Genomic DNA, 27,290 nt, shown 5'->3' on the forward strand with positions numbered 1-27,290 from the left:
CATGGTCACACCTTTTATTCACGGTCAGTGAAAAACACACCATACAGCACAGGGTTGAACAGTGAGGACGGTCACTGCGGCCACAGCCGGGAGCAGCACATGGGGAGGGGACAGGGGGCCACACTAGAGAATGAGTTGGGATGCCCCCCTCTGCCACCCTGTTCCCCCTTTCTCCCAGGCCTCCACACCCCCTCAGCCTCCACCAAGCAGGAAGGGCCATACACCCTGGGAGGCCCCGTCCTGCCCTGGCAAAGGTAAAAGAAAACTTTGAAAATTTCAGAAAGAAAATTCCATATTTTTCTGAGACTTTGCAATTGTAGGATTTGAAGGGTTTTTTTTTTCAAAAATGATAGATAAAATATGTAAGAAATGTATTCTTTCTTCCACAGTGATCTCTAAAGTCAGAACAAAACCTCACCCAGGGTGGATCTTCAGGGAAATTTGTTGCTTTAGTAAATTTTTGTGTAAAAATATTTACAGCGTCAGCTTACTACCCTGTGTAGAAACCCCAGCTTGTTCTCTCATTCTCTCTCTTTCCTTTCTCTTCCCTCCCCTCCTTCTCTCTCTCTCTCTGTAGCAGGATGAATTTCTACCTCTAGAAATTGTCAGTAAAAGATTCAGTGCCCTTGTTTATGGGCTTCCTTTTTCTTAACTTTTGATTTAAAAGTAAGTTATATAATCCTGACTACAGCTCAAAGGACTGGAGCAGCCATCTGAAATAGACCTTGCTGATGATTTTTAGAGATAAGAAATAAGGGACTCATCAGTTAGCCCAAAAGGATGAGGGAGGACAGAAGGCAGTTAGGAGGTAGATTCTGGAAGCTTTCAATTCAGACTTGCTTCAAGAAGATACAAAACTTCAAAAAGAGAGTTTGAGTATGTCATTGTTTTCACTGTCTGTATATTTTTGTGTCTCTGCTAGTCATACTTCCATGTCTCCTTACCTTGTGCTCTACAGCAAGTCCCTCACAGCTGGCACAGGGATCAGAGGCCCGCCTCTCTTCTCAAGGCAGGGCCAGTGCTCTACCACAGGAGCCCCTGAGCACGCAGTCCCTGGGACATCCAGGATCATGTGGGAGCAAGGCCTGGCCTGCCTGTGGCTCCTCCCATCAACAAGATGGTGGTCTCGGTTCCCAGCCTGGCTTTATGTGTTCACACCACTGGGCTGTCTGAGAATCTTTGGCCTAACTGGCAAATATCACCCACGGGATATGTCCAAAAGCTTGGAATGATCAAACATGGTCTCATGGGTAGGACTTGCCCACCAGCTGGAGAAAAACAAAAACGGTTCTCTTAGGGAAGAATATGGTGGTAAAGATAGTGCCAGATGCTTCCAGGGTGTTGAGTCAGAAGCTTCCCAGGACAGCATCGACCTGTTAGCAGAGCTGCCCAGAAGCAGACAACAAGAAGCTTGAAAATGTCAGGAATTCAACTAAGCTCCTATTTCTTTTTGGAAGACCACCACCTCAGAAACTTCTTAGCAGGAAGCTTGTCAAAGACCAAAACGAACTTAGCTTGCCCCACAGTCAACTTTGTATGACTCAGAGTCAGAGAGATGAGGGGGGTGAGACTCTGAAGGAAGAAACCCTCTTAGAGCCTTGGATATGAGTCTTGGCCTGTGCCACCCCCTGACCGCGTGCCTTTGCACAAGGGAATCCCCTCTTTCTGTGCCTCACTTCCCAAGTCCGGAGAAAGGGAATGAAAATCCCTATTTCTCCAGGCTGGAGGATACAATGAGATGGGAGTAGACGGCAAGCCTTTGAAAGTCATGAAGTTCCGTGCGATTGTGAGTTAGGTTAGATTCAACATTTGGGGGATGGGAACCCCACTTGGTAAAGAGCCTTCTAGTGGAAGTCTCAGCTGAGCCAGCCTGGTGAGTATCTGTGTATCTGCGGTGCTGACTGGTAGCACAAGACACACCCAATGACCAGCTCCTCAGAGCCATGGAACATTCCTGAGGCATCACTGGATAAACACCTGCTGGTTAGTGCCTGAGGATGTGAATTCCCAGCCTTAGCACATGGCTGGTCATAGGCAGAAGACAGAAAGAGAGTGGTGACTAAGTGGCCTTGCTACCTCCAAGGGCAGCAAGAAGGAAGGTCCGATAGAGTTCGGGACCAAAGGTGAGCATCCCCAAGAGTTTCCACCTGCAGAGAGGGAGGACAGGTGAGCACTCAGAAGAGGCATGCCTTTCCTTTTTCCTGGAGGTATGATCCCGCACCGCTGACTCAGCAGTCATTCCCTGCTCCTACCCTGGGCTGACAGCACCTGTGTACTAAACTGTTTTCAGCAGCAGCTCAAGAGGAAATCTGTCACTGCACATCAAAGCTAATGTCTGATCACAAGTACAGGAGAAAATAAAGTGAAAGGCTTGAAGAAGCAAGATTCATTTTCTGGCAGTCAAAGCATGCAGCTGTATAGCTCATTGACCCCAAATCAGAAAGCAGAAAGCAAAGCCAGTGCACCTGGAAGATGATGAGTTTACCTGGTGGACTGAGGATTTGGGGTTAGAAAGAACCTTTCAAATGGAGCACGTTCCCAGCACATTTTTAGGCATTGGGTCCATAAATGTAGTCTGGCAACCTAAACAGTGGCCGGGTGGTCCTCTTCTTCTAGCTCCTTCTGTTTCTGTAGCAGAAAGAACAAGCCCATCCTTGAAACTAGAACCAATCCAGAAAGGAACTACCAAGATGTGGAAGATACACTTGTCTCACTCTCAGCAAACCTTGTTTTTTCTGTTCCCAAAGTCAGCATCCAACCAGAGCAAGTGGACAATGAGAGAGCTGCTCACTGAATTGAAAAAGATCATTAAAAAGGAAGCAGCAGAAGCTGCTGATGGTGACTCCTCAGGACTGTCTGATAAGAAAAAGTGTTATTTGGTAAGTTTGCTGGTATTTTCCCTCTATTTTTTTTCTCAGCTCTCCCTCCCCCCACCCCCAAAATTAGCATTTTCTATATTCATTTAATCACTTTATAAGAAATCAAGTAATATAAAGTTTGTTTTCGTATCCTAAACTAATAAAATGACTTTAGCTCTTTTAAAGGGTACTTAAAAAATAAGCATTACATAAATATCAGTGTTTCTTAAACCTTCCACCCACAATGGTTCCTGGACTTCCAAATACTTTTCGTTTCATCCCTCTGCAGCTCTGGGTGGAGGTGAGCTGAAAGGTTTAATGTTTCCTTTCAAACTAACCGGCCTTAGCACAGCCTCTGCTCAGCTGTGCACTATGTTCCCATCTGAGGCTCTGACCACTGGAAGTTTGCCTTACTTCCCTTATGAGCTACCAGAGGGCACAGAATGTGTCTTGTAAACTACCATAACCTTAGCACCCACAGGTGCCTGGCATTGAACAAGTGCTCAATAACGTTAGGTGAAGAAAGGACTGAATGAAGGAACACTCCACAGGCTGGGGCCGGAGGGGCCAGGTAGAGTCAAGGGGGCAGGGCAGAGACCACCTTTAAGGAATTTAGGTCCTCAGCAAAGGACAGACGCACTTTGGCCCTTTAACTGGGATCTGGGAGACCACATCCCGTAAAGTGTAATCCCAGGAAGAACAGAATTTCAAAGCAGACCTGCAGCCCCCTTCCTCAATCCTGCCTCTTGGGTCAAAGGCCAACTCCCTATGCCCAGTGGATGTTGGTTCTGGGCCAAGACTGGGGGTGGGGCTAGACCACAGAATACCTGAGGATCTGTCTCTTTTCCAGGGTGAGGTGGTCCCTCAAGGATCTCGGCTGAGGGGAGCAAGGGCTTGGGCAGAGGGGTGGGTGGGCCAGAGAGTGAGGCTAGAATACCCCTCCCCCTGAGAGGTCATTGGGTTGGGAGGTGGCCACGCCCCTCCTGGCCAGGGGCCCTGCCCCTCGCCAGCCTCTACTTCTGCATATCACACTGCAGCAGCAGCACAATGGATGGGTCACTCTTGGCCGCCTCCTTGAACTCCTCCAGCGTAATCTGGTCGTCCTTATCCCGGTCCATCTTCTTGAAGATCTTGTCCACACGCTGCTGGGGCGTGAGCCCATCCTGGTTCATGCGCATCATAATCACAGTGCCCACCATCTTGTAGATAGCCTGGGGGGTGGAGGTAAGGAGGGAACTGTGAACACTCACCGCGGGCAGGGACGAGCGGGGTGAACGAAGGGGGTTGGGGATGGTCAGGGAGGACATGGGAGATGGCAAGGAAACTGGAAGGTGTTGTATGGTCATTAAGGCTGAATATTTAATGGGTATCTCATACCACATGTGTCTAAAACCCAACTCTTCACCTCCAACCTGCTCTTCCCCCAGCATTCCTGGTCTCAGTAAATAGCAAATTCATCCTTCTAGTTGTTCAGACCAAAAACCTTGATGCCATTCTTGACTCTCCCTCATGTCCAATCCTTCAGCAAATCTTGTCAGCCCAAATTTTGCAATAGGTCCCATATCTAACCACTTCCGCTGCTCCCCCAGAGTGGCTGTTTCCATCAGCTCCTGACTGGCCTGAAGAGAAGCATCCTACCCGGTTTCCCTGCTTCTGCCTTCCTGTGCTCTTAGTCTGTTCTCCACACAGACAATAGAGAGCTCTAAATGCTTCCTATCTCGCTCAGAATCAAGTCAAATCTCTACCCCAGACTGTGAGATGCTAAGTGACTGGGTTCTTGGCTGCCTACCTGACCACTTCCTACCACTCTCCTCTCACTCACTTCTCTTGTGCCCCTCTGCCCTCCTGGCTACTCCTTGAACACTGCAAACACAGTCTCAGTGCCTTTGCATTTACTGCTCCCTCTGCACAGAACCCTCTTCCCCCAGACATGGGGAATTAGCTCCCTCACCTCACTCAAGCTGCTGCTCACATTTCACCACATAGACTTCTCCTCCATCGCTCTCATTCCCCTTACTTTGCTTATCTTCTTCATAGCACTTACTGCTTGACATAGCACAGGTTTTTTTTCTTGTTATAAAATCTTCTCACTATATTGGGGTGTCTGGGTGGCTGAGTTGGTTGGGCGTCTGTCTTGGCTCAGGTCGTGGTCCCAGGGTCCTGGGATCTAGCCCCATGTCGGATCCCTGCTCAACGGGGGGGCCTGCTTCTCCCTCTCCCCGCTCATGCTCTCTCACTCTCTCTCTCTTTCTCAAATAAATAAAATCTTTAAAAGAAAAAATCTTCCCACTATTGAAGGAGCGTCCTAATAAAGCAGAACTTTGCCTGGCCCACAGTAGGCACTCAATACATACTTGTCGAAAAAAATAATGAGTTAGAAACGTAGGCTCTGGAGTCAGAGTCCTTGGGTTTGAGTCATGAAACACCACTTGCTATGTTTCATCCTCTGTAAAATGGGGCTTCTGTCAGTACCTACCCTATAGGGTTCCTGGGGAAAGCACTTAGCACAAGGCCTGTCCTACACTGAGCACCCAACCAATGCTAGTTAGCCACTGGGTCCTGGGAGGCGGGATTTGGGGACATGTGGAGTGCTGCCAGGGCCCTCCTGACGCCCGACAGTAGGATGCCTGGAGAGGGCTGGAAAGGACCCGCCACGAAGACAGGAGGGGCAGCACCGCAGCACCGCCTGGCCTCCCGCATCCATCCCCGCGCACCTCGATAATCTCCAGCATCTCCAGGCGCGTGATGCGCCCGTCGCCGTCCAGGTCGTACATCTCAAAGGCCCAGTTGAGTTTCTGCTCGAAGCTGCCGCGGGAGGTGACCGAAAGGGCGCAGATGAACTCCCGGAAGTCGATGGTGCCATCGCCGTTCTTGTCGAAGGTGCGGAAAGCGTGCTGAGCAAACTTGGAGGCGTCGCCATAGGGAAAGAACTGAGGCGTGGACCGGGCGTTGGGGCGAAGCCACAGCCTCCCTGTCTCTGCCCGTTCCCTACATTGCCTGGCCCCGCCCCACCCGTCCGGCCCGCCCCGGCCGTCCAGCCCGCTCCCTTCATTGCCTGGCCCCGCCTCCACCCGTCCGGCCCGCCCCCTGGAGTTCCCTGGCCCCGCCCCCGGCCGCCCGGCCCGCCCACCTTGATGTAGAGCTGTTGGAATTCCTCCAGGTTGAGGATGCCGCTGGGGCAGTCCTTCAGGAAGCCCTTGTACCACTGCTTCAGCTCCTGCTCGCTGAACTCAGTGTTCTGCACCAGGTCCTCCAGCACCTCTGGTGCCAGCTTGCTGTTGGTCTTCCCCATGGCCGGGCCTGGGGGACATGGCTCCCTCAGTCTGGTCCAGGGCAAGGCCCTCACCTCAGCAGCGGTCCTCCAAGTACCCATAGGACAGGATTCCCTTTCTCCACAATAACCCCTCCCATAACAAACCCCACGTTCCCACAGCCAGGATCCCTCCTTCCACAGCAGGGTGGGTCCCCTCTCGTCACCACCACCCTCAACAAGCCCACCTTCCTACAGCTAGGCCCTATCCTTTACACCCCTTTCCATAGGAGGTCCTGCGTCCCTCCCCACACACGGGAGGGGATCCCTTTCCCTCATCACACTCCCCCATGGCAGGGATTCTTCTCTCCACAGCAGCCCCTTCCCTCTCCCCACAGCAGGTTTCCTCTCCTGTCACCTAGGATCTCCACCCCCGGGTCTCAGCTCCCCACCTTCTCGCTGACCGGGGCTAATGTCACAGTCTTCCTCCTCCCCTCTCCTGTGTACACCGGCCAAAGCTCCCAACACCCCTAGGACGGAGTCTTAATCCTCCCCTTGCTATTTAGAGCTATTTCCGCCCTCAGCCCCTACCCGCCTCTGTAGGCTCTTCTCGGCCCAGGGACCTGAGGAAGGTTCCTTGTGTGTCCCCCGGCACCATCTCCCAAGTTCTTCCTCAAGGCTTTCCAGACCAGCCCAGCGGGAAGCTTCTCTCTCTCCTTCCTCTGTACAAATAGAAGTCTTGGCTGATAGCATTGATGATCCTGACTCATCCTGCTTCTCATTAGTCATTCATCCCTGAGCATTTACTGAGGCTGACGGTGTGCCAGGTCCCGTGCCAGTGACAGGGATAAAGTAGATATGGGCCAACCTTTAATAACTCATAATTGGGTCAAAGAGGTAGCTGGCTGATTGTCAAGGGCCTTCAATCCATGCCAAGGAGATTGGCCTATACCCATAGGGATTTTAAAGCAAGGGCTGGGAAGATAACATTCATTCCACAAACACGGAATGCTTACAGTGGCAGGTCCTGAGCTAGATGCTGGGATGAGGGAGAAGGAATGTGTTTTAGAATTTTTCCTTTGGCTACAGTGTGCAAGACGGCCTGGGTGGGGGAGAGCAGAGAGGGGCCTGCTGCATAGTTCAGGTGAGAGATGGTGACACCAGGGCAGAGGCTGTGGAGTGACGTGGATGGATTGAGACATATTAGGAGGGGCACTGACAGGGCTTGGTGACTGAATGTGGAGGTGAGAGGGAGAGAGAAGTTGAGGCAGATACTTAGATTTGGGGCTGAATGGATGGAGGTGGTGGTGTTGAGAAACGGATTTGGGGAGGATGAGGAGTCAGTCCCCCACTTGAACAGAAGCTCCTCATGTAGCCTGTGACAAAGGCAGTTTTTGCAGAGGGAGGTATAAGACCCCCCCCCCCAGCATGCATCAGGACCGAGGCCTTGCCAGGCCCTGAAGGTGGACACTCTCGTCTGACCTCCATTGGAGGACTATCCCTCCAGGGCCTGAGTTTCTTAGGACATGGCCCGGGAGGTCACTTTGACTGTCTGGAGTCTTTTAGGAAGGGCACCAGACCCCGACCCCAGAGTAGCCTGTCATGAAGATACTTTGGAAAAGGAAGCCATCAGGCCAGCAGCAGGAATTCCACATCCATAGCCCACTGCATGCCAGCGTGGCTTCTAACCCTTACTGCTAGGAGCTCCTGAACAACCAGATCTGAGATTGGTCTCTTCCATGCCCCCTCCCTTGCTGCGTGGCTTCAAGTTGTTACGGGATATCTCTGGGCCTTGGATTCCTCCACTGGGCCCTGAGGAAGATCAAGCAACAGTGGGGGGTAGCATCGTCCTCCACCACCTACCACTTCCACCCCCAGAGCATGAGGAATCCTCCATGCTCCTGGGAGAAGCCGGGGGGAGGCATGCCATCTTCAGGAACCCGGAATGTAGGTCCAAACAGCTACACTGGGCACAAGGATGACTCTGGAACTACCTATGGGCAGAAGAATGCAGGCTACGTGCCCTGTTGATCCCTCCTCAGGTCCAAAGCACACTGAAGGCTCGGGATATAGTCAAGGAAGCTAGAGAACCCAGAGAGAGAGATATGTCCAGTAGGAGAGGTGAAGCTTCTCCAGCATTCTCCTGGGGGATGTGCCTGAGTGTCTACGTAAGGGGCTGGGTGTGGGTGGGAGCCCGTCGATTTATGAGACTGCAGATCTGTCAGAGCACACATGTCTGTGTGTGTGTGTGCGCGCACACACGCACGCGTGTGTCATGGTGTCTGTGTGGCTCTAGCCTTTGCCCTTTTTCTCCTCCCTGCTCTGTGCTCCCTTCCCACAATTCTCTATTTCCTGGGGCCCCACCTGTTCCCAGCCCAAATTTGGTCCCAGGCCCACTGAAGACTATGCCTCTTTCTTCATTTCTCTTCATTTCCTCCATTTTCTTAGATTGCCAGCCAAAGCTGCCGGTCCCTTTAAGATATCCCCTTATTTTAGTGAACACTGGAACTCAGGGAAAGGAGAAAACTAGCTCAGAGTTACACAGCAGGTCAGTGGAAGAGTCCAGATGAGCACCCAGGCTGAATCCATGCCACCTGCCTGAACCACCCTCTCCAAATGAGGGCTCCTCTTGTCCAGTACAGACCTTCCCCACTCCTGCCTGCCTTCTGGGAAAATCCCAGCTCTGATCTCCCTCTTGGCCTCAGTGGGACCATCTTACTGAGCTCCAGGACACCATCTCTGACAACTAGGAAATATCCATCCCTCGGGATGGCCCAGCAGCTCCTCGGATCCACTCATCTACAACCAGACGCTCTCACCTTGTGGCCATCTTCTCTCTCCATCAGTCCTTCCTTCCCTCCCACCCTTGTCCCAGGGGCGAAATGTGATCTTAGTTACCTTTAGTTTCCCCTCTTCCTTTTCCCTAGGCCCACCTGGCACCAAGTCCTGTTGTTCTTTCTTCTGAAGTGCTCCTGGAACCTTCCCCATGTCCTCTCTCTCCCCACAGTCAGGGCCAGGGGCACAGCCGAGGGGCTGAGATCTGTGCTGCGTGCTAAGCCATGCCCATTGGCTCAGCTGTCTCAGAGGGAGTGCCTTTCTTCTGAATTCTCTGTTCTGAGGCAACGTCATTTCTGGTTTTGCCCAGAAGTATGACAGAGGCAAGAGGTGGATATGTCCACAAGGCCCCTCACACTCTAGAATCCTCTAGAATCCGGCATCAAGGTGTCCACCTGTCTGGCCCTCACACTCTAGAATCCTCTAGAATCTGGCATCAAGGTGTCCACCTGTCTGGCCTTACCTCCCACTGCTCTCCTCACAATGACATGCTTTCCAAGTAGTCTTCACATGGCCAGGACCTATGTCCCTATTGCACAGCTGCTTTCCCTTCCCCTAATATCCTTTCTTCCCATCTGACTGATGCAGCTCTCCTCAGCCTTCAGGCCCGGCTGAAGCCCGCTTCCGTATGATCACCCTCTCCCAGCCTGGACAGTGGACGGGCAGCAGCATGGATTCAGCATTTGAGGGCCATGGAACGGAGCCCCACAAGTGTGTAGACTCCAGAGCTCTCTGACCCTCACTCGGTGCTCTAGAATTCCAGAATGGAACCTGATTTGGGAGAGATCTTTGTATTTAACCCTGGCCCAAGCCAAAAAGAGAAAAAAAAAAAAAAAAGCTCTTCAAGGCTTTTGCTCAATGGCAAAGAGCTTACCCCTCGCCATATAACCGAGTCCACTTTGGGGCAGCTCAGAGAGTGAGAAAAACACTTTTCCCGTTGTTCTGAGGTTTGCCCTCTTGTAGCTCCCCCACACTGGTCCTGCTCTCCCCTCTGTAGCTGCACAGAACTGCCCTCAGAGACCCAAAGGCCATGTCTGGAGCACAAAGATGTTCAGTGAACGTCCCTTGGTGGATTCCATGAGAGGGGCAGAACCCCCTGTCTCCTCCTTGGAATGGCATCAGGCTTTTTTGTTTATCTGTGTTCTCCTGCCATTGCACCCACTTCAGAGACCATTGAACCCAGACCCGGGAAAGGAAGGTTTCTTCCAAGGCCAACCACAGCCCATCAGCAGCAAGGCAGAGGCCTTGGGAGCATGGCATGTTCTGCTGGAGCTGTGGCCCTGCTGAACATGGGCAGCCTTCTCAGCCTACGTCTTGAGGGCGGCCCTCCAGCTCTGAAGGGGCTGGCACTGCCCCATAGACAGAGCCAGTGCCCCCTGTACTCAGAGGCTCCTTCCAGAGGGCAGAGCTCGGGGTCCTGGGCTTCAAATGAGGAAGTGGCAGTGAGGGTGGGAGGGATTGAGGGAGGCAATAATCCCACACCCTCACCCAGCTTCAGAGGAGCTGGTGCTGAGACGGTTGCCATGGTGACAACAGCTCCCTGGTCAGGAGATTTTCTCTTTCCTCTCCTCCCTTTCCTCTTCTCCAAGCAGCAGCCATAGCGGCAGCAGCCAGGTCTTCTCCCCCTCCTTTATGAGGGGCAGGGCATGATAAACAAAACGTGGGCCCTAGTGACCACCTCCACCTTGGAACTGTCCATGCCACATGGGCTGGTGGTCTGGGAGGGGCCTGGGCCTGGAAAGCGTGTGGGAGGGGGACGCCTGAGTAAGAAGTCATGTCCCCTTGGTGAGGACTAACGCCCCTCAGGCCTCCTCTCTGAAATGTCCTCATGGTTCAGGGCAAGAGCGAAATGGTCCCATTTGCTCCTAATCAGCCACAGAACCAGAGCGCGTCAGTGTTGGAAGGCCATTTAAGACCATCTCGTCCAGTCCACCCTCTGTCCTGCCCCTTCCTCATTTCATGAAGAATCAGAGAGGGAAGTGACTTGCCCAAAGGCAAACAGCAGCTGAGGCAAAGGCAAGATTAACCCATCTCTTCTGCCTTCCAGATTCAGGCCACCTTAGGAAAAGGAGTGACACAGTCCACATAGAGCTTTGGCAGGTCCTTGTGGAACAGCAGGAAGATAGGAGAAAGGGAGCGGCTGGGTGCAAGAATGCCAGAGAGGATCCCAATTAGAGATGTTTGAGAGGTAGAATGAGAGGACTTGGTGCCTGTGAGGGGTGAGGGGAAAGGGGAAGGCTAGGACCTTGGCAGCAGTGACAGGCAGGTCTGCTAGGGGATGGTGCCCCTGGTTCGTCCTCCAGCTGGGATGAAAGCGGCCAAACATGGGGCCTCCACCTAGCCCCGGGACCACGGGGGTGGTGCTGCTGTTGAGAGAGTGTGAGGAGGAAAACTGGGGGGCGCTTCTTTCCTCTTCCAGATATGCTGTGAGCTCTGTCAGCTTGAGGGGTGGGAGGTGGCGACAGTCTGAGGGGACAACGTGAAGTGGGAGTAAGTTCTCTGTGGAGGGGGAAGCTGTCTTTGGGGGCAGGGGCCTTGTGATGTGAAGTGCACAGGGAGCTGCTGGTGGGGCTGATGGTGTGGGTGGGGGCTATCTGTGCAGGTGGGAGGTTGCCATGATGCTGTGCCAACGACCCATCTCCAAAGGGGAAGGGTGACTGGTGCCTCCTCAAGCACGAGAAACACCACACCCCTAGGGGTGTGTGTGTGCGTGTGTGTGTGTGTGTGTGTGTGTGTGTGTGTGTGTGTGTTGGGGGCCAGAGCAGTGGGTGTTCTTACCTGAGCTGGGGGTAGGGAGGGGGCTGTGCCCCTTCTCTGGGACCCATGGGGCCTGGACTGGGGTGGGAGTCCCCTGCCCAGGGGCGACCCTTCTGCCGCCTATGGGGGGAACCAGGGGTCAAGGATGTATGAGGGGGGCAGGAGAGGAGAATGGGAATGGAGAGTGGAGGGGGACGGGACAAGGGCCTCTGCCCGGCCCCGCCCGCGTTACCTGAGGCCGCTCGCCGGGTCGCTGGATGGCTCTGAGCCTCGGCGGGCCGCGGGGACGGAGACTGGCTCGCGGGCTGGCGGCCGGGCTCTCCGAGGTCCGCACCGGAGCCGCCTCCCAGCTCTTGTATCACTATGTCTCTTGGAGGCGACACGATTTGCATAAGCCCCGCCTCATCCCGGGCAGATCGGGCGTTGATTGGCTCCGCTGCGGCGGAGTGGCAGGCGGGGTTTCAGGTGGGGACGGGATGGCCAGTGAGGCCCGGCTGCCCGAGTGCGCCCCGCCCGCCCGCGCTGACCTTCTCCGAGTCGCGAGGAAGGGGGAGGGCTGTGCCCCCCGCAGTTACCCGCCCTAGGGTTCAGACCCCGGGCCGCAGTCTGGGGCGAAAAGTGATGATTAAAGTGGATTCGCAAAAACAACCGCACGGTTGCTGTGGAAACGGGAGAGCCACAGCAGAGTCTCTAAGCCTTCCCTTCCAGGGCCCCAGCCGGGGGTGGGGATGGAAGAGGGGATGAGTCACAAGATGTGACCCCCTCCATGTACCACCCGAAATTGGAGGAGGGCGGCGAGGAGCTGCGGACTAGCTGAGTGGGGGAGGGAAGAGCTGGGGTGGTCGGCCGCCCACGCCTTCGCGTCGCCCCCGCAGCACACCCACTGCGCTGCCGCCGTGGGACTGAGAGGAGGCTGGGCGGGCGCCGAGAGCGCAGCACGGGTGGCGAAGCGCCGCGCCTCTACCTGGCCCCACGCTCGTCGTGCGCGCCCTGCAGCCCCTAATTCCGATCCTCTCCAGACGGACCTTGCTTCGTGCTCACGGACCCCCAAAAGGCCTCTCGGGATCTCCTCCAGAAGGTCCCTCTGCCTACCCCACGGACCCTCCTTTCCCCACCCTCCCATCTTCCCGTCCCGCAGACGGAGCCGGTCCCCAGCCGCCGCCAGTCTCCGGCCTCGGATGTTGACACAAACCCGTGGCGGTTTACACTGAGTGGGTCTGGAAGGTTTCAGGGCCCCGGGAACACCTCTTCCCAGCGCTTGGGGGTCTCCCCAGAGCCCGGCCGGGCTGCCCTGGCCGCTCTGGCAGCTGACAGATCCCGACCCAAGGCGGCGCGAAGGAACTCTTTCATTCCAAACTGGGGGTTGGGGGGGTGGACAGGAGCAGGTATCTCTCTGACCGGGCCACGTGCGGGGGAGGGACTTCTAGGCATCTGTCAAAAGTGGGGCGGGGCATCTGGAGACTGGTCGAATGGGAGCTGGGATGCTGGAGAGCAGCTGGGGGAAGAGACCCGGCTTCTGCCGAAAGAGCAAAAGTTGGGGTGAGCCGGGTGATGGGGGATGAGGACAGGCCAGCCAAGAGTGGAGGCGAGGCTTCTCCGGCTAGTCCCCCAAATTCCTGGGCCAGGCTCCGTGGGGAGGAACAAGTGGACATCTTTTTTTTTAGGAACCGTCCCATTCCCTCTGGAACCCGTTTTGCTGTCCCGTTCTCCGGGCTGCAGGCTGTCTTCTCTCTAGGGCTCTAACGTGATGACAGCACTACTTGGGCCTCCAGTTAGCTGGCACATCCTTGGCCCCTTGGTTGATGATTCACAGGGACAGGGGTCTGAAAGCCCTGACACTGTCACTTCCTGAGCACCTTCACTGCTGTGGGCCCTGGGAACCTAGAGATAGGCAAGAACTCATCCCTGTTCACGGTGAAGCGGGTACTATTATGACTCCCATGTAACAGATGAGGAAATTGAGGCCCAGAGCACTTAAATGACTAGACCAAGCTCACAAAGCTAGTAAAGCTGCAGGGCTGGGATTTGAACCGAAGCAGTCTGGCTCCAGAACCCACACTCCTAGCCAGAAAACAATCCTGCCTCTCTTTAAGATCTTTCAAGTCCTTCAGGGCAGAGAGCGTGGGTTAGAATATTCTTTTTCTGATCTTCCAAGCCTTGAGAAAGGCAAAACTCCACCTCTCGGAAGCAGCTTCTCTAACTCTGAGGTGGGTCAAGACATGGGATTTCAACAGAGGCTGTTAAAGCAGAGCTGATTATCGTGAAAACAAAAAGAAGCTCCCCTGAACTGCAAGAGGGCTAGAGTGTGGCTGCTTCTGACTTCCCCATCCCCCACCCAGCAATCAGCATGGGCTCCAGGAAGGAAGGCAAGGGGCAGTTGGTGAGGCAGGACATATTGGTCCTGCTCTGGCTCTTTAAACCAGGGAGGACCACCCATGCAGCCTTGCCCATGAATCATCTCGGGCCCTGTGACTATTCCTGAGCTGCCAGTCATAACCCATCTTCACCTGCTCATAAGACTTGAGACCCTGATCTTAATCCTGCCTCCTTTAGGTTTGATGTTGGAAGCAACAGCAGCTGACATTGACTGAGCTGCTTCACTATGCAGTAAACTCTCTACCAAGACCTTTATCGGCATCATCTCACTTAATCCCACAGATGACCACTGCCATTAAAAATATCTAACAATCTCTTCAGACATGGGCATTACCAATCATGTGGATGCTGGCCTTAGAGCTAGACCAAAGACTTAGTAGGTCTCTGTTCTGCCAAGAGTTAACACTTTGGCTACTGGATCAAGGGGAATGGGAAGAGAGAAGCTAGGGATGGGGTAGGGGAGCCCAAGGCCTATGGTTCTCTATTTACAATCAATCTGGAAGTATTTTGATGTTTTCACAACCAGTTCAGCTGTACCAGGCATGGGGACTGAATTTCAGCCCTGGTAGCATTGCTTTATTTCATGGCAGTGGATGGAGGCTCAGAGAGGTTAGACAACTTGCCTGTGGTCATACAGCTCAGTAGCAACAGAGTTGGGAGTCCCATCCAGGTCTGATTCCAGAACCCACACTCCTACCACTGACTGACCTGTGTTCCTAGGAAGAGGTAGTCAGGGTTTCTGCTTTCTGCAGTTAAAGGCTGACCCAGAGGAATGAGATTTAAGTTCTGGGACTTTTGTTGTGGCCTTGTTATTCTCAGGCTTGGAGCCTTGACAACACCTGTCCCGTGTTGTTGAAGGAGTGGGTCCTACCCCTGCAGAGTGAGGAGGGCAGAGCAGGCTGCCTGGAACTAATGGTGTGCCTGTGTGGGAGGACCCAAGAGGGGGCACAGATGAAAACCCCAGTAGGGTTTCCATGAGGGCAGAGGTGGCCCCTTCAATTTGCTTCACCAAAGAGCTAGCATTCCTGACATTGGGTACTGACAAGGCCTTTATGATGGATAACACCTCCCTAACTCCCTGGGTTTCCTCAGCCTTGGCTAGTGCAGCCTGGTGACAGCTAGAATTCCCCTGGGTCCTAGATATTTCACAGCCCTTGTGGCTGGGAGAGAGTGAGATCACCAGCTTTGGGCTCCTTCCCTCTTCCTTATTGGATAAGCAGGAGATTTTTTTTTTATTTCCAAAATAGAAATCTGTTATCTTTTTTCTCTTCCTGTTAATACATGGTGGCTAAAAAAAAAAAAAAAAAAAAAAAAAAAAGATAGAGAGTGGAAGTTCCCCGGTAATTCCTCCCTTGAGCATTACCTGCAGGGGACCTTGTGTTTTGTCCACCCTTCATTCACTTTCTCCTGGAGAAGCCCTATAGTGTAGTGGGTTACACGTACAGACTCTGGAGCCAGGCTGCCTGGGTTTTCATCCTCACTCTATCACTTACCAGCTGTGTGACCATGGGTAAGTTACTTAACCTCTCTGTGTGTCAGTTTCCTCATCTGTAAAGTAAGGATAATAATAACAGTACCTACTCAAAGGGCTACTCTGAGGACTAAAATGAGTTAGTATGCGCCGAGTGCTTAGAACAGATTATGCTTTGGGGAATTACACAGCCAGTGGAATTTTCAGTCCAGGTGTCCTGCCTTCCTGTGGACAATGGTTGGGCATGAGTCTCAAGTAGGGCTAAATGGGCACTCAACCCCCTGCCCAAGCTCATCTGAATCTGGAGTAAAGTGACCCAAGCATTCTGGATGGTTACCACTGGTTTATTCCAGGACAGTGCTCTGGTGACTGTCCACTCATTCCTCCTATCTGAATCCCCAGGGGTGACTCTGGTACACATCCTTTCCAAAACCTAATTCTTCTGCTTTTCCTTTGGTTCTGTGAGCCGCTCTACCCCCTTCCCCCAAATTTCTTCTTTCTTTCTTTCTTTCTTTCTTTCTTTCTTTCTTTCTTTCTTTCTTTCTTTTTCTTTCTCTTTTTTTTTTTTTTAAGATTTTATTTATTTATTCGACAGAGATAGAGACAGCTAGTGAGAGGGGGAACACAAGCAGGGGGAGTGGGAGAGGAAGAAGCAGGCTCATAGCGGAAGAGCCTGATGTGGGGCTCGATCCCATAACGCCGGGATCACGCCCTGAGCCGAAGGCAGACGCTCAACCGCTGTGCCACCCAGGCTCCCCTTCTTTCTTTCTAATTTAAGTTATCTAGAGGTGATTTCTGCTTGCTTACAAAAAACATGAGTTTGGCATATTTCTCTATCAGTTACAACTCTTGGTTGCAAGTGACAGAGAATCCAGCCCACAATGGCTTAAGGAAAAAGAAAATGCTGGAAGAGAAAACCCAGAGTAGATTGGACTTTGGGAATGGCTCGATTCAGGGGCTTAAACAGTGTGATTAATATCTGACCTCTTTCCAGGGCTTGGCTTTGCTCTTCTGTGTTGACTTCGTTCTTGAAATCCACATAAAGGCAAGGTATCGGCCAGCATCACTAGGCCAACACCCTCTCAGGTTGGAGTGACACAGAAGAGAGCTTCTCTTCCCCAGTGCAGGCAGCCAGTATCCTGGGCTGATTCTCACTGGCCTGATTTGGGATCCATGCTAAGCTCAGAATCAGTCACTGAAAACAGGGGATACAGTGCTCGGATTGGCCAGGGCTGAGTCACTTACCTACCCCTAGATAAAGTCAACACCTCCCAAAGATTGTGTCCCCAGAGTAGGGAAGAAGGGTGTTCTTACCAAGGACAGAAGTTCCTAAATTATAAAAACACATACAAGCTATACTATCAGGGTGCTGGCAGGAAACAGATGGCCCTCAAAGAGATGACTGAAGATAGGTCAGTGAGGGAACTATTTGCACAATTATGGGCAGGGGGTGAGAGAAATCTACAAGGTATTATGAAGCCGTGGGGCCAGCGCCAGTGGAGAGCCATTACCACCTTCAGTCCTCAAGGGGCCAGAGGAGGGAGTAGAGCTGTTGTCGTAGGAGAGTCTTCCTGGGGAGTTGTGGCCTTTGGTAAGGGAACACAGCACTGCCAACACACGGCCTGGTAGGGAGAGAGTGAGTGTGGGTAGAATAAATGCCTTGACCTCCTTCTACTCCCATGTCCCATAAGTCTCCTACTTATGTCTCCCATTGGCCAAACCCAACTGGAAGCCAGAGGGCAAAGAAGCCCCAACTGATGCAGTCCCCACAGCAACCTCGTGGAACGGCACATGGAGGGGAGAGCGTGGCACTAGAGAATGTCTGCATATCCATGTTATGTATTGGGTTTTTTTTTAAGATTTTATTTATTTATTTGACAGAGATAGAGACAGCCAGCGAGAGAGGGAACACAAGCAGGGGGAGTGGGAGAGGAAGAAGCAGGCTCCTAGTGGAGGAGCCTGATGTGGGGCTCGATCCCATAACGCCGGGATCACGCCCTGAGCCGAAGGCAGACGCTTAACCGCTGTGCCACCCAGGCGCCCCCATGTTATGTATTTGTATATAAAAGATCTATATATGTATCCAAGTGCATAGGCTTCCAAGTTAGACAGCCCTTGGACAAGGTTCTTAACCTCTCTGCAATTCAGTTTCCTAGTCTGTAAATGGGAATAATTAAAAGAATTGTGTGAGGATGCAATGAGGACAGAGCGCTTAGGGAAGTGCCTGACATTCACAGAAATATGTAAACCGTGGTTGTGAAAGTGCCACATTAGTTGAGGCAAAGGCAAACCTGCTCTAACAAATAGACCCCAACCGACAAGAACTCAAATGCAATAGAAGTGTGTTTCTCGTTTACCTACAGTCCAGGGTCCCTGTCAGGTGGATGGGCGGCTCTCCTTACAGGGATTTGAGACCCAGGTTCCATCTCCTATGTGGTCCCACCATTCCCTGGGGTCTCCAGCCAGTGGAAAGAGAAAGAGAGAGAGTGGAGAAGGCAGACAGTGCAGACAGTGGGGTGACCCAGATATTTCGAATTGGGGGAAGCCACTACCATGCCCAGCCTGGGGGAACAAAGGGGGATTGATACTAGCCAGAGCCCTGCTTACAGCATGGCGAAGCCGAGTGGAGCGGAACCACCAGTGGGGCCGCTGCCTGCAGGAAGCCAGGAGCTCACACTCTGGCTGGTGCTACAGTCTGGAAGTCTGAAGTCACTTGCTGCTGTTGCTGGACGCTGAAAGCACAGCAATCAATGTGTGGTTCCTCATGCAAGGTAATAGCGGTTATGACCCACAGGAAGAGGCCTGCCCCAACTCACTCTGGGCAGTCACATGAGGACCTGTTTTTTCCTTTCTCCCTCCACCCGAAAACCCACACCAGAGAAGCAAGCACAAGGAAGGGAGTGAGTGTCTAAGAGCTCCCCTCTCCCCTGCCTCCCGCTGCTGGAGCCTTAAGTCTGCCCTTCATAAGGCGGAGCTGGGAAAAAGCTTTGAGTCAAATGTGAAACGGAAACTTTAATTGAATTTCAAGAATCAAAAGTGATTGAGATGATGGACTCAGGGTTGGGGTAGGGATGAGTGGCCCGGTGAAAGGAATCAACTCCCTTGATTCAATGCTGACCTCCTTAGTGACCTCCTTCTCCCGTCTGCCATCGCCAATCCCTGGCACAGCTCCTCCCTTACCCTGGCCCTGGGACACTCAGCCACTGAGCCCAGGGAATGCCTGGTGCTTTGGCCACCTATGTACACACATCCCAGCAAGCTTGTCCAGCTCTTACTACTTCCAAGATCCTGTGGGAACCCAGTAGCAGATCAAGGCCTTCAGGGGCCAGCCTGGCCATTAGAGGAGGAGGAATCACTGCCGTGGCCCCATAACCTCAGTCTGCCCTTGTGGAAAATGCCTGGCTCAAGTTGGGCCAGTCACATGTTGTTTCCTGGGAATTTGGAATTTTGAACGGAGACGCACAGAAACTTCAGTGTCATTAGAGCCTAAGTACATTGACGGCAGTGCTCTAGGGAGAAAGTCCTATGGTCTCCTATGGGGGGACGTGCTTGGGGCTCTAGGCCTGGCCTTCTGTGAATTGTCTTGGTCGTTCAACCCTGTCTTGGAATCTATGAGCTACTCCGTGCTTCTTCTAATGTTCATCCTCTGCTCTCCTCACTCACCCCCCACACCTTTTTCCCCTTAAGTTAGCCAGAGCTGGTTTCTGTGACTTTCAGTCAAATGACTCAACTAATAAAGGCCATTTAAGGTAGGAGACAGGAGGTGCAGTGAAAGGCAAATGCCAGCAGAGGGCACTGTGGGCTCATTTTGAAGGGGCTTTTGAGTGGCCCCAAAGGTTCCAGAGGCCTTTGAAGGGAAGATGGGTGGAGGAGCCAGGCAGTGGGGAGAAGGCTTTTCCTTGCAGTACTTTATTCTAGCAAGTGTAGGGAGGGCACACAGGGAGATGGTGAGATGGAAAGTTGGGACCTTTGTTGCAATTGGATCTGTATCATTTCACTCACTGTGTGACCTTTGGCAAGTCATGTCACTTCTTTGGTTTCCTCATTTGTAAAACTGGGATAAGGCTAGAACCTACTTCACGAGGCTGTTGTGAGGATTAAATCCAACAATGCTTCTTGAGTGCTTAGAACATTGTCTGGCAAGGGGCACGTGGGTGGCTCCGGCAGTTAAGCATCAGGCTCTTGGTTTCAGCACAGCTCATGACCCCAGGGTTGTGAGATCGAGCCCCAGGCTGGGCTCCACGCTGGGCGTACAGCCTGCTTAAGATTCTCTCTCTCCCTCTCCCTTCGGCCCCTACCCCTGCTTGTGTGCACTCTCTCTCTCAAAAACAACAGCAAAAAAACAAAAAACAAAGAGAAAAACAGAACAACAAAACATTTTCTGGCAAATACACCATTAATACATTTCAGTTATTATTATTACTCTCATTTCACTGAGCACATAATCAAAGAGCCAGAGATAGAACCAGAAAATAACAAGGAACAACAACAAAAAGGCCATTGGACAGTGGTCACAGACTTCAGATGTTTCCAAAGAATACCGATGTTATCAGGAGACCCTTGGTGCAGAGGAGGAAGAGGAGAACCAATGGAAGGAAGATTTTGAGGGCAAAGGTTGGTGGAATGATCTGGAAAAGGGAAATGGGGGACACTTTCTCCTCTGGGGTGAGAGGAAAGGAAATGAGGCAAACACTGGAAAAATTGAGGACAGATATGGAGGTCAAGAGGTTTCCTCCCCTTAGGCAGGCTTCTAGTCTTTGTGAAGCATGCCATGTGCTTAGCGGGGCTGGTGAGGGTGGCTGGGGAGGCTCAGCTTTCTCCACTTTCACCACCCTGGACCTTCTTTACATATGAGTCCTATGTCTGTCTTCTTTTAATTTTCACCATTCATCCGCTGGATACATATTTATTGGATGCTTATTAAGTATTAAGCTCTGGGGATATAAATATGAAAGAGTCTATATTAGTCTGGGTTCTCAAGAGAAACAGAACCAAAAGGAGAAGATAGGTGATAATAGATAGATAGAAGATAGATAGATAGATAGATAGATAGATGATAGATAGATAGATAGATAGAAGATAGATAATAAGGAATGGCTTATGCACTTATAGAGGCTGAGAAATTCCAAGATCTACAGTCAGCCAGCTGGGGACTCAGGAGAGTTGATGCTGTAAGTTCTAGCTTTCATCCATAAGAAGGCAGGCGACCAGTGTCCTAACTCAGAGAGCAAATTCTCCCTCACCTTCTGTTCTATTTGGGCCTGAACAGGTTGGATGCTGCCCACCCACACTGGGGAGGGCAGTCTGCTTCACTGAGTCCACTGATTCAAATGTTAATCTCATCCAGAAACAGCCCCACAGGCACACCCCAGAGTAATGTCTGGGCACCCCTCGCCCCAGTCAAGTTGACACGTGAAATTAACCATTACAAAGACCAATATGGCAACTCCTCTCCTGCAGTTTATGGTCCAACAGGAGGAACAGACACAAAAAGTAAAACGACTATGTAATCACACATTGTTACAATATACCGTGAGAAAAATGAATAGGGTCTGTGATCAAATAAGGGGGAGCTGAACTGAAGGCAGATTGGATATTTAGGGGAGCATCTCTAAGAAGATGACATGTCAAGGATTGGCAGTGGCCAGCCAGGGGAAAGAAGAGGAAGAATGTTCTGGTGAGGAAGAGTGGCTCGTCGCATGAGCTCAGAGAAGACCTCTGTAGCTGAAAGAGAAGGGAGTTCGCTGACAGAAGACTGTAGCCAGGAGTTGGGATTTTTCCTAAGTGCCATCAGACTGTTTTGTAGCCGGTGGTGGGTTATGCGAGCCACCCAAATCACATTGTTTAGGGTTATTCAGGGTTCTAGGGAGAGACTAGGTTGGAGGGGGCTGCAAGTGGAGGTGGCCGAGCCTGAGTGGTTGAAGGCTAGGTCCTGGGCTAAAGCACCAGCAGCCTGATGGAGAGGGGTGACAGATAAAACTTGGGACAAGGGTCTCTACACCTGCTCTCATGGCCTCCCACACCAATACCATGGAAGGTGACCTGGGATCCTAACTACCCATTCTGGATATTGGAGACATCTGGGTGCTCGGTGGGTAGGTCCCTGTGCTTCAGGGTGCTGGGGAAGGGGAACCCCAACAGTAACCAACCAATGGAGAGGGAAACACTAAACTTACTCCCTCTTCCTGGTAGACGATGGCTAGCTAGACTGAATTCAGGAGTCAATTCCAGATCTGAGTTCTAGCTCCTGCTCTTGGGTGAGCATGTAGGAAGGGAAAGAGCAGGGCAAGTCTGATTCCATCCCAGCTCTGCCCTATACTCCCTGCTGGGACTTCCCCTTCACTGATTACTTGGTGTAAGCAGGATTAATACTGGTCCTGGGCTCACAGGATTTGTGATCAGCGTTAAGTGAGGCAATGCATGAGAAAATACATAGCACGGTGTCAGGCACATGGCAGGGAGTCAACAAATGGAAGCTGCTTCCCCACGCCTAGAGAAAGCTCTAGTTTCTGGCTGAGAGTAGAGGGCCATCTGGGCCAGGTCATATGATCTGGGCTGGCTCTGCAGCCTCACTTACCCCCTATCTGCAGACAGAGCCTGGTTACATGGGGCTGGAGAATCTCTCTCCAGATCTGGAAGGCGGGGAGGTAGCCAGAGGCAAGAAAGAGCTGAGCTCGAAGTGACCCGGAGAATATCATACCGTCTCAAAACTGGAAACTCTGGGGTGACTCCTGGGAATCTACATTCTCCGTACACTAAAGTTTGAGAACTACTGACTTGTCCATCGTATTTAATTTGGGTTCCGAAAGACTTGAGGCCAAAGGAGGAGAAGTAAAAGCAGGGTAGTGGGTGTGCTTGGCTGAGGACTGCTGGATGGGAAAGAAAGGAGCCCTGGAATAAGTTAGATGTGCAAAGGGCGAGCACACAGGCTTGGACTGCATTAGAGAGATGTTCTTCCTGTTTAAAAAAGAACAAACAAAACACTTCTGTAATGTGAATTCTGAATGGAGAATTTGCAAATGGGGAGAGATTTCTAAGTAAATAACCCCGTTCTGCCCCACCCACACCCCCCGCGATGGGGGCTGAGCTGATGCTCACCGTTATGACTGGGACGGTTGAGGAAATGTTGCCAAGTAACGTACTAGTTGGCAAAAGGTACACAGGGACCTCATTAAATTGTCAAGTTAATTATATATAAATATAGGTTATAGATTCATTAGTTCATTGGATACCCTCATGAACATTGATAAATGTCCCCCTAAAATAACCACGTCTGAGAGACCCCCCCGGCCCTCTCGGCGGCTTCGCCCACGTCTCCGCACGCAGCACGCGCTGCCTTGCTGTCCTTTATAAAGCGCTCTGTGCTCTAGGGGAATCATCGGTTTATCTTTAGCCTCAAATTACTCACGTGTTAGGGGCTCTAAATAGTTTACCCTTTCCATCGGCTTCATTGCTGGTGCATGATACTTGTATAAGTAGTAGGTGGGCAGGGTTTTTAACGTTCTCTTGGAAGATCCAGAACTTACAGAAACAATTTAGAGATGAACATCCAAGAGAAAGACAGTGGTGTTTGGGTAAATGTTTCTTTTAAAAATCAGAAAGAAAAATCTTCTAGATCTGAGGGAGAAATATTCAAAAATAAATGAATAATTGCTGGTAAGAGAAATGTTGGATCAAAACATAACCCAGTTTTATTAAGAGTTGAAGGTGCTCGAGGGGCGCCTGGGTGGCACAGCGGTTAAGCGTCTGCCTTCGGCTCAGGGCGTGATCCCGGCGTTGCAGGATCGAGCCCCACATCAGGCTCCTCTGCTATGAGCCTGCTTCTTCCTCTCCCACTCCCCCTGCTTGTGTTCCCTCTCTCGCTGGCTGTCTCTATCTCTGTCGAATAAATAAATAAAATCTTAAAAAAACAAAAGAGTTGAAGGTGCTCGAGTTCTGTGACACTTGTGTCATTCAGAACAGCAAGTCTGTTTGGCCAAAGTTCATGGTTTGCATGAGTCAGGGTTAGAACAGATAAGCAGAAACGGTATGAACAATATAGAAAAAGGAATTTATTAAGGGATTAGAGTTTATGCAGTCTGGTTTCCTTAAGGGCATAGTGGGCGGGGGTGGGTGGCTTCTCTCTGTTCCTCAGTGTCTGGGGCCTCAATGGGGAAAATCAGAGACTGAGGGCTAACGTCACCTGGAGCCATCTTCGCATGCACATCGGGGGCTTGATGCTGTGTCCGTGGGGACCTCAGCCAGGCTGTTGTGTCGACATTCGACTGAGCTCTGGCGCATGGAATATGAGTGGAAGTGACACTGTCGCTTCCAGGCCTGGCCCATACACGCTTCCTGTATGATCCTTTCTCTTTTCCACCTCTCAGCTGAATGGACAGGACTTCAAAGACCTAGAGGAAGGGAAAACCCAAAGATGGAAGAAGTCTGGGTTTCTGAGGGAAAGTGTGGAGCAAAGCCCTCACTGCCCAGCCCCAGACTGTGACATGAATGACAAATCACTTGCTGCTAAGCCCTCTACAGTTGGGGGCTGTGTGTTACAGCAGCTAACGCTCATTACCCTGACTAATAGCCACCCCCGCTCATTTATTGAAGCTCCAGGTGACCAGAGGCTTTCCTCTGTGAGATCTGGTGAGCTGCACGTGGCGGTTGTGCTCAGCTTCCCACTGTGACAAGAGCCCTCCGTACTGTCACTGTGTCAAGGGTTGGTCTTGCAGCTCCTATCAGCTAACATGTGTTTGATGGAATTTTGATGATCTCATAGGCCTCTTTCTGACTAACGGTCACAAGCCATGAGTTCGTTTTGTTGGCGGTTGGTTAAGGAAAAGGGCAAATTCCATTGTCTTTCTATGCCCAAGTTTATAAAAGAGTTCCTAACTGGATCCATCCTTCTGCCCCCATGAACTTGGAGGAGTGTTCATCTCCTACCTCAAGGCAGTCCAGGGTACAAATGTCTTCCCCTTACCGAATCCAATAGTAATTCTGTCATTGTCCCTCTTAATCCCCTCAACAATGCAGTTGAACAAACTCCTCCTTGAGCCACTTTCTTCAGTTGACCCTATAACACACCTTTCCTATAACTTGCTGACTTCACCATGGCCCCTTCTGCAGGCTCTTCAGCTGGAGAGCTAACAGACATCTCAAATCAACAAGTCCCAATTAGAAACTCTTGATCAACCCCTCCAGAGGGAGGCCACCTGCATGCATCCACACATCACCTACTGGCTCAGGCCCGTCCCCCAAGAATCATGCTTTTCACCTCCTTCTCACACCCCCAAACTCTAGTCAATCGACAAATCCTACCAAGTCGAGCTTCAGATGATAGACACCAGGATCAATCAACTTCTTGCCATCTCTGCTTTTACTGTTCTAGTTCCAACCACCATCATCTTGTCCCTGGATGACAGAATAGCCTGGAATTTGTTTACTCTCCTCCACACTTGTCCCTACATTGTTTATTCACCACAAAGAAACCAGAGTGATCTTTTAAAAGTAAAAACGGGGGGCACCTGGGTGGCTCAGTTGGTTAANGCACAGCGGTTAAGCGTCTGCCTTCGGCTCAGGGCGTGATCCCGGCGTTGCAGGATCGAGCCCCACATCAGGCTCCCTACAGAGGAGGGATTCTGATCCCTCCTGCTTCTCTCTCTCCCTCTGACTGCCACTCACCCTGCTTGTGCACTCGCTCTCTCTTCTCTCTCTCTGTCAAGTATATAAATAAAATCTTTTAAAAAATAAAAAATAAAAGTAAAAACTGTCATTTCAGTTCTCTGAACATACCAAACTCTTTCCTACCTCAAGGCCTTTGCACTTGTGGGTCTCTTTTCCTGGAACAGAGGCTATTTCTTATACTTCAGATCCAAACGCACGCCTCATATCCTCAGAGAGCACTTATCATCCTGTATGAATTACGTTCTCCCTCTCTTCCTGTTCTCTGTCTCAGCCCTCTGTTTATTTTCAGTAGGACTCATAATTATATTTTTGTTTACCTGTTTATACTGAAGAAATGTTGATCTTCATGAGCTGATAATCTCCATAAGGGCGTGCACTATGGACAGAATTGTGTCCCCCCTGGCCCGCACCAAAATTCGTAAGTTACCCTAACCCCCAGTGTATTTGGAGGTAATTAAGATTAAATGAAGTCATGGGGCACCTGGGGGGCTCAGTCAGTCAAGTGTCCCACTCTTGGTTTCAGCTCAGGTCATGATCTCAGGGTTGTTGAGTCCAAGCCCTGCATCAGCTCCGAGCTTTGTACTGGGTGTGGAACCCGCTTAGGATTCTCTCTTTTCCCTCTCCCTCTGCCCCTCCCCCCACCACATGGTNCCCCCCCCCCCCTCTAAAAAAAAAAAAAAAAAAAAAAAAAAAAAGATTAAATGAAGTCATAAGGATGGGGTGCAAATCTAATAGGACTAATGGCCTTAGAAGAGGAAGAGCTCTCCTTCCCTCCCTCCCTCTCTCTTAATCTTTCTCCCCCTTCCTCTACCCCAAGTACACACACAGAGGAAAGGCCATGGAAGGACACAGGGAGAAGGTGGCTGTCTACAAGCCAGGAAGAGCACCCTCACTGGGAACTGGACTGGCTGGCACCTTAATCTTATATTTCCCAGCCTCCTGAACTGTGAGAAAATACGTTTCTGTTTAAGACCCCCAGTCTGCGGGAGTTTGTTACCGCAGCTTTGCAGAGTCTGCTAGTCTCCACTTCTTTATCCCTTGCACTTAGCACGGTGATTGGCACATAGTAGGCATGCAAAAATTACTTGCTGAATAAACGAATGGGCTCCACACAAGCTACTTGCATCACCGCTTCAGCCATCTATGCCACCCCCACGCCAGTCGTCGACTTCCCTAAATGTGGGGTCCGTGTCACAGGAATTTAAAGAGCAGCTTTTCCTTTCTCCTGCCCTTTACTGATTACTGGAAACATGACTGATAGATGACTGCACCCTCCCCCCTTGTTAGGACACTTTATCCGGAACGTAGCTAATCAAGATTGGCACAAGAGCGGGAACCCGCGTGCCTTCCCGGGACCAACTGTAACCAGCTGGGCAGAGGAAACGAGGCCCGTCCACGAGGCCCTCGCTCAGGCCTGGGTTAATGGGTAACCGGGTTTGGGGTTTGTTCCTGTTTTCTGGGAAACCCTGACCCGCAGTGTGATGACCCCGCGCAGAGAACCGTGGGGAGGAGGTGTGGGGGTCCCCGGCCCCGCCTGGGCCCCGAGCCCGCGGCTTGGGTGCGGAGACCCCGGCGGGGCGGCGCAGGGGGGCGGTGCAAGGGGCCGCGGGGGCTCCAGCGCGCAGCCCCTGGTGAGCTGCGGACCGGAGCACGCAGGCCCCTGTGTGGTCGGTGGTCTCGGGCCAGGCGGCTCCAAGCTGCCCGATGCACGTCGCCGCCCAAGCCCCGAAGCGCAGGTGTGGACACGCCGCGGCCGCGGCCGCGGCTCTGCGAGGCCTCGCGGCCGAGCACGTCTGGACGCGGACTCCTGACTCGCACCCCGTCCTGACCCCGCCCCCCCAGCGCCTCCCGGCCTCGGGAAGTGACCGCGCTGTCCTTCCGGCGGCTCCGTCTCAAAGCCCCGAGGTCGTCCCTGAGCCCTCTCGTCCTCACAGCCCGCACCCGCTCCGTGCGCGAAGCCCGTCAGCGCAGCCCTGTCCTCACCCACTTCTCGCCGCGGCGCCTCTGTCCTCCGGTCCGGGCCAGCAGCGCGTGTCCGTCTGTCCCCGCGTCCCGGCGGTGGCCTCCTCGCGTCCCC

General features: G+C 52.0%; 1 protein-coding gene across 5 annotated transcripts; it reads right to left on the minus strand.

Annotated features, from left to right (window-relative positions):
* HPCAL4 (hippocalcin like 4) lies at positions 1-27,290 on the minus strand. Of its 5 annotated transcripts, none has more exons than XM_034649900.1 (4): positions 27,201-27,290; positions 5,989-6,158; positions 5,573-5,788; positions 1-4,069 (listed from the first exon to the last, which is right to left on the minus strand). In XM_034649900.1, the coding sequence occupies exons 2-4, from the start codon at positions 6,148-6,150 to the stop codon at positions 3,872-3,874; spliced, it is 576 nt and encodes a 191-aa protein (XP_034505791.1). In that variant the 5' UTR covers positions 6,151-6,158; positions 27,201-27,290; the 3' UTR covers positions 1-3,871. The 5 variants fall into 5 exon arrangements, with proteins under 5 accessions (XP_034505791.1, XP_019648715.1, XP_002930401.2 ...); XM_019793156.2 differs by lacking the exon at positions 27,201-27,290 and adding an exon at positions 16,532-16,549; XM_002930355.4 differs by lacking the exon at positions 27,201-27,290 and adding an exon at positions 11,933-12,276.

This window comes from Ailuropoda melanoleuca, chromosome 2, assembly GCF_002007445.2.
Source record: "Ailuropoda melanoleuca isolate Jingjing chromosome 2, ASM200744v2, whole genome shotgun sequence".
Lineage (NCBI taxonomy): Eukaryota > Metazoa > Chordata > Mammalia > Carnivora > Ursidae > Ailuropoda > Ailuropoda melanoleuca.

Coding starts and splice junctions, on each gene's coding strand:
- HPCAL4 (XM_002930355.4), bottom strand. CDS start 12,092: ATGCAAATCGTGTCGCCTCCAAGAGACATAGTGATACAAGAGCTGGGA. Junction 6,159..11,932: donor GACCCGGCGAGCGGCCTCAG/GTAACGCGGGCG, acceptor CATGTCCCCCAG/GCCCGGCCATGGGGAAGACC. Junction 5,789..5,988: donor TCCAACAGCTCTACATCAAG/GTGGGCGGGCCG, acceptor TCCACGCCTCAG/TTCTTTCCCTATGGCGACGC.